A 13,048-nucleotide genomic window follows, 5' to 3' on the forward strand; every position below is an offset into this window, starting at 1 on the left:
TTCCCACATCATCCTTGCCAGTTCTAATTTTACAGATTCCAGAAGGTCAGGAAGCATTTGTTAAGCCTCTATTGAGTTATAGAAGTTGAATTCTATAGCAGAAGCAAGAAAGAGAGGGTTCTACTCACATACAATATAATAAAAATGGAAGATGCCACTCTTTTTATGCTTTAATTTCTATTTACAAAGGTCCCAGAAAGAGAAAGTGGAAGATCTTTCTTTCAATCCCTGTTAACTTGAGATGTGTTCTAGAGATGGGAAGTCTAACACTATTTTGGGAAGTACTTGTTACAGCTGAGTGTTAAACTCTTCATGGCATAATCACGACTTCTCCCTGCCCCCAAATAAGAGCAGGAATCATTTTTCATTCCTGGAATGGTCAAGGCAGCCATGACACAGTTGGTTAGATTCCCTCCCACGTTGTTTTTCACTTTAATCTTGTTTATCAAAGATTTTCATTACTGAGAAACTGAAATTATACATTCTCTCCCCCAAATAACATAACAAAACAAGGGAAGAAAAGAAAGAAAAAACAATGTGATAAGTCAGAGTTCATTGTGAAAATTTTGGCTTTTAAAAATTTAGTCTTCTACATATTTCCATTTAAAATGATACAATTTTCTATTCTGTTTTTCCCCTCTGACACATTGAAAATATTTTTTCCGATAATTACATATACTTTGTAAATATAGTTTAATTTTTATTGTTTCTGAACTTAAAAATTTAAAAAAAAATTTTTTCCCTTTCTCTGTTCTGCAGAGTAAGATTTATTTGAAAACATACCAAATTTGAAAACATATAACACCAAACACAATAGGCAACCCCAGCCCTGCCTCTACCACCAGAAATAGCCATCGAAAATAATTATCAACAATGTATGATTTTTAATGGCTGCATAATATTCTCTCTCATGATATAACAAATATCTGTCTGCTTTAGCATAGTAAGATTACAGTTCCTTTATATTTATTGTGTCCCTATGTTCCATCCTTCCTGCCACTGAGTTGGTTCACTTTTTCTTTTTTTAATTTGCTAGGTTAAAACAAATGCTGTTGTAATGTAGATTAACTCATTACTGTCTTAATTTTCATCTCTGATTACCTAATGAGGTTGACTATTTTGCTGTGTTTTCTTACCTTTTGTATTTTATCTTTTCATCTCTTCATGTCCTCGGGACTCTGTAATTTTTTTGCCTCAATAAATTGTAAAAGTTTTTGTTTACTCAAGGGATATCAATGCCTCATCAAATTTATTAGAACACTAGTTTTCTAATTTATTTTTGTTTTAAACTTTTGTGTGATATTTTTGCATACAAGTTTCTTTTTTTTCTAAATTTTTTAATTGCCACCTAGATTTCAGAGAAAACAGTTTCTTTTTATGTAATCAACTCTGATGTATGTTGTAATGTATTCCATTGCTCATGAAGCTGAGATAGCTGCATTAGTTTCCCTGGGCTGCTGCAGCAAAATACCAAAAACTGGGTGTCTTGGAATAACAGAACTTTATTGTTTCACATTTCTGGAAGCTAGAAGTTCAAAATCAAGGTGCTGGTAGGGTCATGCTTTCTCAGTGTCGCTCTCCTTTGCCTCTTCTAGCTTCTGGTGTTTGCTGGTAACTGTGGGTGTTCTTAGCTTGCAGATGCATCACTCGTCATGTGGCCATTTTATCCCTATGTGTCTTCATATTGTGTTTCCTCTGTGTGTGTATGTGTGAGAATTTCACATTATAAGAACACTAGTCATATTGGATTAGGGTTCAGCCTGATGACCACATTTTAACTTGATTACCTCTATAAAAACCTGATTTCCAAATAAGGTCACATTCTGTGGTTCTTGGGATAAGACTTCAACACAGCCTTTTTGCAGGATACGAAACCAAACTCATCCCATGCAGAGATAATTACAAGGAAATGGACAGATAAGTATTAACCATCTCTCAATTAAATTAATTTTTACTTTTCTTCGGGGGGATAGGACGGAGTCTTACTCTGTCACCCAGGCTGGAGTGCAGGGGCACAATCTCGGCTCACTGTAGCCTTTGCTTCGGTCTCCCGAGTAGCTTGGATTACAGGTACCTGCCACCATGCCCAGCTAATTTTTGTATTTTTTTAGTAGAGATTGGGTTTTGCCATGTTGGCCAGTTTGGTCACAAACTTTTGCCCTCAGTGATCCACCTGCTTCCCAAAGTGCTGGGGTTACAGGCCTGAGCCATTGCACCTGGACTAATTGTTACATTTAATTCAATTTACTTGCAATTTACATTTATTTTTGAATAGCTAAAGATGTGTTTTATTGTTTTTACATAAATCAATGGCTGAACATCATAATCTTTGGTTAAACCATTCAAAACAACTTTAAAAATGTGCATCAGACTTTTTCTGAATATAGGTCTTCTAAAATGGATTTTGTTTGAAACTTGGGAAACCTATTTGAACAGTAGAGTTAGATTTTTTTTTAAATTTTAAAGATCTGTGGGTTTTTTCATTTCTTAATTACATGTTTGATTATTGATTCTGTTTCTATCATTCTTGTTTCTTCTTCAGGATCTCCTATATGCATTCAGATTGTACAGTGCTTGCCATTAGGAAATATTCAAGTGTTTGTCATGCAAATGAAAAAATATGTTAATGAATAAAAATGGAATGATTGATCACACAGTTGAGGGAATCATTAGCTGGAAGTGGAAATGGGGTTCTGAAATATTAGAAAGAAATAAGGGCTAGAAATGTAGATTAGTAATTTGTCCTCTCCTGTGGGTAATAGTGGGCATTAGAGGAGTGAATGAGATCACCTGGGATGAGAGGTATGTTTCGGAGGAAGAAGAAGACAAAAGACAGACTTAACCTAGGGAAGCAGCTGAGGTTCAGGAGTCATTTAAGGATGGAAGTAGGGTAGGAAGAGAGCAAATTCCCACTGGCTTAATGTGCTTGTTGGTTTTCTCCCTCCCTTCACCACTAGGGTTACAGAGATGTACTTCCAACTGAAAGAATTGAATGAAAAGGTGTCTTTTATAAAGGACTCCTTACTATCTTTGGACAGCCAGGTGGGACACCTGCAGGATCTCTCTGCCCTGACTGTGGATACCCTAAAAGTCCTTTCTGCTGTTGACACTTTGCAAGAGGATGAGGCTCTCCTGACCAAAAGAAAGCATTCTACTTGCAGAAAACTTCCTCACAGCTGGAGCAATGTCATCTGTGCAGAGGTTCTAGGCAGCATGGAGATCACTGGGGAGAAGAAATTCCAGTATTATAGCATGCCCCCTTCTTTGCTGCGGAGCCTGGCCAGAGGCCGGCATCCCCCAGGAGTGCAGAGGGGGGCACTTCTTGAGATCACAGACAGTAAAAGAGAGGCTTCAAATGTAAGAAATGACCAGGAAAAGCAAGAAACAGAAAGTAGTATAGTTGCTTCCATGGTGTCTCCTAACACACAAGCACACTCAAAGTATGGCCAGTTTCTTCTGGTCCCTTGTAATCTAAAGCAAGTTCCTTTCTCAGCAGAAACTGTCTTGCCTCTATCCAGACCCTCTGTGGAAGCAAGTACAGATGTGCTGGCAAATGAACAGGATGTCCAGACTGAGGTTCTTGTTCATCTGACTGGGCAGACCCCAGTTGTCTCCAACCAGGCATCAGTGGCTGAACCCAAGGAGCAGCATGAGCCAACTGCTCACTTACTGGATGGACGAGACAAGGTGGTAGCACTCAATGTGCTACCCACTTTGAGTTGCACACCTGAACTCATGACTGTGACCTCCGTTCCTTCCCAAGCCAAGATCATGCAAACTGAAGGTGGATATGTAAACTGGGCATTTTCAGAAGGTGATGAAACTGGTGTGTTTAGCATCAAGAAAAAACGGCAAACTTGCTTGCCCTCCACTTGTGGCAGTGATTCCGCTGGGAGTGAACAGTGCCAGAAGCAGAGCCAGGGCAGCTCCCTGTCTGATAACTCAACAAGATCGGCCCAGAGTAGTGAATGCTCAGAAGTGGGACCGTGGCTTCAGCCAAACACATCCTTGTGGATCAATCCTCTCTGCAGAGACAGGCCCTTCACTAGGAGTCATAGTTTTAGATTCCATAAGGAGGAGAAATTGATGAAGATCTGTAAGATTAAAAGTAAGGAATAAACATTTTTTAAAATCAGTATTAAGTCCTTTGCATTGCTACCAGATTTTTTTTTTTCAACCTGTGACTCTTAACCACATTCTCATTCTCCCCATTCTCTCAGCTTTTTCCTTTTTCTGTAAAATAAAATGGTCCCCCCATACTGTTGTAAACTTTCTCATGTAGACCATTTCCCTTACAGATCTTTCAAGCTCTTCAGAAATAGGGCAGGCAGCATGGGTTAAAGCAAAAATGCTAACCAAAGACAGGAGATTCTCAAAGAAAAAGAAGAATACTCAAGGACTCCAGGTGCCAGTAAGTGTACTGTATTCTGTCTTTTAGGTTTTTAGCAGTCAAGATAGTGGCCTACCTTAGTTTGATTTATCTTTATGGTAGAGTGCCATCTACACAAAATAACATTGTATTGAAAGGATTGAAGATATAATTTGTTCCTCTTTTTAAGAGATGGGGTCTTGCTATGTTGTCCAGGCTGATCTTGAACCTCTGGGCACAAGCAATCCTTCCACCTCAGCCTCCCAAGTAGCTGGGACTACAGGCATACACAACCACACCCAGATATAAATGTTAAGTCATTAGAGTGGATATACTGCAATTTATTTATCTGCTAACATGTTGAAGGACACTTGGGTTGTGTTCAATTTTTGGCTCTCCAAAAAAGCTATTATGAGTATTAGTGTGCAGCTCTTTTTGTGGAAATATGTCTTCGTTTCTCCTTGGTAAATACTTGAGAATGGAATATCAGAGTTATATGGTTTTTTTTAATTTTTGAAGAAACTTCGAAACTACTTTCCAAAGTAATTGTGACATTTTACATGCACACCAGTAATTTATGAGTATTTCAACTGTTCTGCATCCTCACTGTCTCAGTTCATTTTGTTTTGCTATAATAGAAACCTGAGACTGGGTGATTAATAAAGAAAAGAAGTATATTTCCTACAGTTCTGGAGGCTGGGAAGTCCAAGGTGGAGGGACCACATCTGGTAGAGATGTCTTGCTGATACAGACTCTCTGCAGAGTTCCAGGTGGCACAGGGAATCACATGGTGAGGGGGCTCCTGAGAAGCCAAACAGGCTTCTCTAACAGATCCACTCTCATGATAAATAACCCATCCCCTCCATAATCCATTAATCCATTAACATATTAATGAATTAATCTATTCATGAGGCAGAGAGAGCCCTCATGACCCAGTCACCTCTTAAAGGCTCCATTTCTTAATATGATTACATTAAGAAATTAAGTTTTAACATGAGTTTTGGAAGGAACATTCAAATCATAGCACTCACCAATCCAGTATGCTCAATCTTTTAAGTTTTAGCCATGTTAGTGAATGCATAGTAGTATCTCATGGTATGGTTTCATGTGTATTTCCATAGTGATGAATGCTACTAGGCATCTTTTCATTTGTTTATTTGCCATCTGTACAGTCATGCATCACTTGATGGGGATATGTTCTGAGAAATATGTCATTAGGTGATTTCATCATGGCACAAACATCATGGGATGTACTTACACAACCTAGATGGTCTAACCTACCACATGCCTAGGCTGTATGATGTAGTCTGTTGCTCCTAGGCTATAAATCTGTACAGTATGTTACTGTACTGAACACTTTAGGTAATTGTAACACAGTGGTAAGTACTTGGGTATCTAAGTGTATCTAAATACAGCAAGGGTCAGTAAAAGTACAGTATAAAAGATAAAAATTGGTACACCTATATAGAGCACTTACTTGCAGGACTGGAGGTTGCTCTAGGAGTGTCAGTGAGTGAGTGGTGAGTAAATGCAAAGGCCTAGTACATTACTGTACACTGCTGTAGACTCTGTAAACATCGTATACTTAAGCTACACTAAATTTATAAAAAGCAAAATTTGCTACAATGTTATCACAGCTATCACATCAGTAGGCAACAGGCATTTTTCAGTTGTGTTATAATCTTATGGGATCACCATAGTATTAGTGGTCTGTCATTGACTAAAATATTGTTATGCGGTTCATGATGGTATGTCTCTTTTTTGGTGACATGTTTGTTCAGATCTTCACCCATTTAAAAAATTGGGTTGCTGTCTTATGAAGTTGTGAGTGTTTTAAAATGTATTTTAGATATAAATCCTTGGTTGAGTAGATGTTTTTGCAAATATTTCATCTCAGTGACTTGTCTTTTAATTTTCGTAAATGTCCTTTGAAGTAATTTTTTTTGATGAAGTCAAGGGTTTGATTATTTTCTTTTATAGTCTATGGTTTTTGTATCACATTTAAAATAATTTTGCATCGATCACTAAGATTTTTTTCTCATGTTTTCTTCTAGGAATTTTATAGTTTTAGTTCTTGCATGTAGGGCTATAATTCATTTTGAGGTAATTTTTATATATGATAATAGTTCCGTCTGCTCTCTCTCTTTCTTGAATATGAATATCAAGATTTTCTACCATTTTTTGGTAAAGTATCTTTTTCAATTCTGTTCTTGACTGTATTCACAATAATAAAATATGTCTTTTTTTCTACTGAGTTACCTTGACATCTTTGTCAAAAATTAATTGACCATATGGATCACAATATATTTATGGAGCAATTTCTATGTCTATGGCAATATTATGCTATCCTGAATACAACCTTATTATAAGTCTTGAGTCATATATTAAAGGCCAATTTTTTTTTCTTTTTCAAGAAGTTTGGTTATTTTTTGTTCTTTGCATTTCCATGTAAATTTAGAATCAGCTTGCCAATTTTTATAGAGAAGTGGGCTGGGATTATGAATGGAATTGCCATAAATCTATATGTTGATTTGGGAAAAGTTGACATCTTAACAATGAGTCTTCTGACTCATGAACATGATCTATTTCTCCATTTAGGTTTTCTTTGATTTCTTGAAACAATGTTTTATAGTTTTTAGGGTACAGATCTTGCACATATTTTCTTAAATACATCCTCAGGTATTTCATGTTTTTGAATTTTATTATAACTGCAATTAGTTAACAATTTTGATATCTGATTGTTTATGGTATATAGAAGTTTTTTTTTTTGTTTTTTTTTTGTTTTTTTTTAATTGGTCTTATATTTTGCAACCTTGCTAAACTTCCTTACTTGGGTAGTTTTTGTGTAGCTTCCTTAGAATTTTCCGTATACCTGACCATGTCATCTACAAACATAGGTTTTACTTCTTCCTTTCTAATCTGGACATGTTGTATTTTCTTTTCTTGCCTGATTATACTGACCAGAACCTCTGGTATAATTTTGACTAGAGGTGGTAAAAGCAGATATCTTTTCCTGTGTCTCTTTTTAGGGGAGAAGCATTTAATCCTTTACCATTAAGAATGAAGTTAGTTATAGGTTTTTCTATAGATGCCCTTTATCAGGCTGTAAACTTTCCTTCTGTTTTTAGTTTTCAGAGAATTTTTATCATTCATGAATATTAGCATTTATCAAATGCTTTTTCTGTATCTACTTAGGTGATCAGATATTTCTCATTTTGATTGTGTTATTTTACAGTGAATTTCATTCATTAATTTTATAATGTTAGAATTAATTCTTAGAATATTAAATCGACCTTACTGGGATGAACCTCACTTGGTTATGATGTATTTTTTTTTCATATTGTGTTCATTTTGCTAAATTTTGATAATATTTTTTGCACTTGAATTATTGAGGGAGAGTTATCTTTAGTTCACCTTTATTGTAATATCTTTGTCTGGTTTTGGGATCAGGATGATGCTTAGTTTATTTGTTGAGTTGGGAAGTATTCCCTCCTCTTCAGTTTTCTGGGTGAATTTGTAAGGAATTGATATTATTTAAGTATGAAGTATTCAGTAGAATTAACCAATAAAACCATCTTTGTGGGAAAACTTTTAATTACAAATTCAATTTCTGTAATAGATACAGAGCTATTTAGTTATGTAATTCTTCTTGAATGAGCCTTTTTTGTGTATGTGAACGAATTTGCTCATTTTGTTTAAGTTGTTTAATGTATTGGCATAATGTTCATAATCTTCTCTTATTATCTGTTTGCTGTCTTTGAAATCTGTGGTGAGTGACATCACTTCTTTTGTTCCTAATATTTTATTTTATTTATTCGTTTATTTATTTTTGAGATGGAGTCTTGCTCTGTCACCCAAGCTGGAGTGCAGTGGTGCAATCTTGGCTCAGTGCAACCTCTGTCTCCCAGGTTCAGGCTATTCTCCCACCTCAGCCTCCTGAGTAGTTGGGATTACAGGCATGCACCAACATGCCTGGCTTATTTTGTATTTTTAGTAGAGATGGGGTTTGATCATGTTGGCTAGGCTGGTCTTGAACTCCTGACCTCAGGTGACCCTCCCACCTCCGCCTCCCAGTGCTGGGATTACAGGCATGAGCCACCATGCTTGTCTTACTCCTAACATTTTAACTTTGGGTTTTCTCTGTTTGTTTCATAATCAGTCTTGCTATAGGTTTATCTGTTTTATTGATCATCTCAAAGAACCGGCTCTTGTTTTCATTGATTTTTCTCTGATTTTCTCTGATCTTCTCTTCTCTCCTTTCTTCTTTTTCTTTTCCTTTCTTTTCTTCTTTTTCTTTTCTTTTCTTCTCTACTTTCTCTTTCCTTTTCTTCTTTGTGTGTGTGTGTGTGTGTGTGTGTGTTTGTGTGTGTGTGTGTGTGTGTGTGTGTGTGTGAGATAGGGTCTCAGTCTGTTGCCCAGGCTAGAGTACAGTGGTACAACCTTGGCTCTCTGTAACCTCCACCTCCCAGGTTCAAGCTATTCTCCTGCCTCAACCTCCTGAGTAGCTGGGATTACAGGCCTGTACCACCACGCCCAGCTGATTTTTGTATTTTTAGTAGAGACAGGGTTTTGACATGTTGGCCAGGCTAGTCTCGGACTCCTGAGCTCAAGTGATCTGCCTGCCTCAGTCTCCCAAGGTTCTGGGACTACAGGCATGAGCCACCTCACCCATCCTGTGATTTCTGTTTCATTCATGCTTGCTCATATCTTTATTATTTCTTTTGTTCTGTTTATTTTGGGTTTAACTTTGCTCTTCTCTTTCTGGTTTTTTTTTTAATTGCGACAAAGTCTCTCTCTATCGTGCAGGCTGGAGTACAGTGGTGCGATGTTGGCTCACTGCATCCTCTGCTTCCTGGGTTCAAACAATTCTCCTACTTTAGCCTTCCAAGTAGCTGGGACTACAGGCACATGCAATCACACCTGTCTAACTTTTGTACTTTCAGTAGAGTTGGGGTTTTTCCATTTTGGCCAGGCTAGTCTCGAACTCCTGACCTCAGGTGATCTGCCTGCCTTGGACTGCCAAAGTATTGAAATTACAGGTGTGAACCACTGTGCTGGCCTCTTGTTTGTTAAGGTAGAAACCTTGGTCATTGATTTGAGACTTCATTCTTAAATTTTTTTTGAGACAGGGTTTCACTCTCACACAGGCTGGAGTGCAGTTGTGTGATCTCAGCTCACTGCAACTTCGGCCTCCCAGTCTCAAGTGATACTCCCACCTCAGCCCCCTGAGTACCTAGGAACACAGGTGTGCCACCACTCCTGGCTAATTTTTGTATTTTGTGTGTGTGTGTAGAGATGGAGTTTTGTCATGTTGTCTAGGCTGGTTCTTAAACTCCTAAGCTCAAGCTATTCACTGGCTTGAGTGTCCTAAACTGCTGGGATTACAGGTATGAGCCACTGGGCCCGACCTTCTTTTCTAATATAGTCATTTTGTGCTATAAAATTCTCTTTAAGCACTGTTTTATCTCTTTCCTAAATTTTGAAGTGTTATTTTCATTTTCATTCAGTGAGTCTTTTTATATATCATTATGAAGTTTTAGATCTGAAGTAGCAATTCTGTAAGAATTCACCTTTCATGATCTTAATGCTTTGCCTTATTTAAAATTTTTTTTACACTTATTTTTCCAAATAATAATCTGGATGCATTAAAAAATACCTCTGCCCTTTTTTAGAATGAGAAGAAGCAAAGAGATTAGTATTGAGACAATTATGTAAAACTATCTTTTAGGGGAGAGATAAGGAAGGCTATTCTTTCAGGGAAAATGCCATGAGTTTCTGGAATCCCAAGAAATATAGACTTAAGTAGGTTTATTTTTGGAATAGTTCAAATGTCCAGAGTTCAACTAGAAATTGCAACTGAACTCAGTAATTCCAGCTTATATTTGTTTATTGCTTTTTAGATACCAATTTACCTCACTTGTTCTGCACCTCAGAAATGTATGGGGCAGTCATATTATTGGCTATTATTTTATTAATGGAGGAAAGGTGCTCAGAGACATTAAGTGACAAACCAAATTCACATTGCTTCTAAATGACAGAGCTAGAATTCCAACACAAATTCTTTGGATTCTAACCTTTTCTCAAAATATGATCTCCTATTAGCAGTGTGAGTATCACCTGGGAACTTTTTAGAGATTCAAATTCTCCCTCCTTCCAGTCCGCTGCATCAGAGATTCCAGGGGCGGGACCCAGTGACCTGTGGCTTAACCCCACCCCCAAGCCCTGGGTGATTCTGATGTACACTCAGGATTAAGAACCAAGACGCCATGACACAAAGAGAAATCACATGGATGCTTGTGTCCTGCCAGCCTAAGGGATGGGATTTGTCAGCACTTCCCAGGCAATTGTAATATGCAGCCAGTGTTAACGGACACTGCCCTTCACCATGGTGCTTCTATTAGTGTGACTCATAGTGCTTTTGAATTAATGTCACTGTGATCTAACAAGTGTCTTTCTCTCCAGATCATAACAGTCAATGCCTGCTCTCAGAATGACCAATTGAATCCAGAGCCAGGAGAAAACAACATCTCTGAAGAGGAATACAGCCAGAGCTGGCTCACAGTGTCCAAATTAAGTCAGACAAGTATGTAACATCTACAGTCTTGGATCCCAAAAAAGCCTGGTGGAGTTTTCTCAGGGTACGGTCTCTAGACCATTGGCGGCCCCTCCTGTTCTTTCACATGGAGATGAGGGAAAGAGAAGGTGGCTACACTTTTTAAGGAAAATAGCATTTTTCTGTTTTCAATTTTTATGAAAGGGACATTTTATTTGCCTAAAGAACTCCAGAAAAGAAAAATTATGATTTAGGTAATCTCTTGTATTCAAAGCTGTTGAACCTGACTCAAGGGTGTTTTATCCAGGCAGCATTCAGTTAGTCTGATTTATAGGTAGGGGATTGTCTAATTTTATAAATTCTTTTTTTTCCTTTTTCTTTTTTATGTTTTTTTTTCTTTTGTTTGTTTTATAAATTCTTAAAATACATTGTGACACTGATATGGACTGCTACACAGAATTCAATGGGCTAAGTTATATTTGGTTATTTACTACTGCCTACATTTAGTGTTTATTCTGTGGGCAGTTATCTCTTAAGCTTAATAATGGTGTTTGTAGAGGAGAGAAGATGAATCAACTAGCTAGGAATTCATACTATGAGCTAGGTATGGATGGTGAAATATGTCTGGACAGGTAAGATGAGGGCAGATTGTGAGCAGAAAAGACAGCAATGATCAGAACTTCATACTTCTTGCATTAGGTAAGAGACCTTTACCAATTTTTAAACAGAAAGGACTAAGTGATTAAGGAGTCATAAGGCTTTAAAAATATTTACTAAACTTAAGGTGCAAATAGACTTTGTATTGAAATTTATGCTGTTACACTTCTCTAAAAATCTGCTTGCTCATATGGTCAGTGGTTCTCAACCAAGGGGTGATTTTATACGTTCTCCTCACTTTTTCCATGAAACAATTGGCAGTGTGGGAGATATTTTTGTTGTCATAATTGAAGTGATGGGAATGCTCTTGCCGCCTAGTGAGTAGAGACCAGAGATGCTGTTAAACATCTTCAATGCACGGCGTAGGTCCTCATGACAATTAGCCAGCCCAAAATGTGATTGTTAAGGTGGAGAAACCCTGATTTTATGTTTAAAAATACTCAGTTGTCTGTTAAGTCACCAAGAATCAAGTGGACTCTAAGCTGAAAGAGACATTAGAAATTAAATTAGTCAGCCGGGCGCGGTGGCTCAAGCCTGTAATCCCAGCACTTTGGGAGGCCGAGGCGGGTGGATCACGAGGTCGAGAGATCGAGACCATCCTGGTCAACATGGTGAAACCCCGTCTCTACTAAAAATACAAAAAATTAGCTGGGCATGGTGGCGCATGCCTGTAATCCCAGCTACTCAGGAGGCTGAGGCAGGAGAATTGTCTGAACCCAGGAGGCGGAGGTTGCGGTGAGCCGAGATCATGCCATTGCACTCCAGCCTGGGTAACAAGAGCGAAACTCCATCTCAAAAAAAGAAATTAAATTAGTCAGTACCCCCTCAATTTATAGATATAGCTTGAGAGCTTAATTGCCTTGACTTTAATCACACTGTTTACTAGAGACCATAAATTTGAATAAATCAAATCCCACACCTAAAGACATGATTCTAGGACCAATTATAAATAGATTCATTTTATTTATAAGTGTCATACCTTTATATTATATATATTATGTATTATGTTTTTAATAAATAGTATAATTTATGTTTAGGATATTATATGTCATTCTTAAATGATTTATGTTCTTTCCAATGAGTTTCAAACATAGAGAGATGCCAGTGGCAGGAGGTTTCTGGGAAATAATCTCATTAAGTCAGATGATCAGAGAGGGAGGTAAGGCTAGAGAAATAGGCTGATCCGAGTGCCTGGCTAATCTGAGTGGGTAATAAGGCCCACTGTCTTCCTTGAACCACATCCAGAGTTGAGAAGCTTATTTTTTTGAAATGTGTCTGAGTTAATAATTGAAAACGAATTAAAAAAATAAGTTTTTGGATAGGCAGATGCCCTGTCAGGTAGCATTCTCTCTCTCTCTGTTATTTTAAAGACAGGATCTGGCTCTGTAACCCAAGCTGGGGTATAGTTGCACAATCATAGCTCACTACAGCCTTGACCTCCTTGGCTTAAATGATCCTTCCACCTCAGC

The 13,048-nt window shown here is 37.6% G+C and overlaps 1 protein-coding gene across 20 annotated transcripts in view; it reads left to right on the forward strand.

Moving 5' to 3' along the window:
• Positions 1-13,048, forward strand: part of TRPM6 (transient receptor potential cation channel subfamily M member 6) — a 375,800-nt gene that overhangs the window by 146,089 nt on the left and 216,663 nt on the right. For 19 of the 20 annotated variants that reach the window (XR_012516553.1, XR_012516546.1, XR_012516543.1 and 16 more), the window contains 3 exons: positions 2,958-4,108; positions 4,299-4,411; positions 10,832-10,952. Coding sequence is in view for 3 of the 20 variants with exons in the window: in XM_010341208.3 (XP_010339510.2) it covers positions 2,958-4,108; positions 4,299-4,411; positions 10,832-10,952 (1,385 nt within the window). In the remaining 17 variants the exon portion in view is untranslated. Of the gene's footprint in view, positions 1-2,957; positions 4,109-4,298; positions 4,412-10,831; positions 11,008-13,048 lie in introns of all 20 variants that reach the window. The other variant, XM_074394663.1, reaches the window with a different exon arrangement.

Source organism: Saimiri boliviensis, chromosome 2, assembly GCF_048565385.1.
Source record: "Saimiri boliviensis isolate mSaiBol1 chromosome 2, mSaiBol1.pri, whole genome shotgun sequence".
NCBI lineage: Eukaryota > Metazoa > Chordata > Mammalia > Primates > Cebidae > Saimiri > Saimiri boliviensis.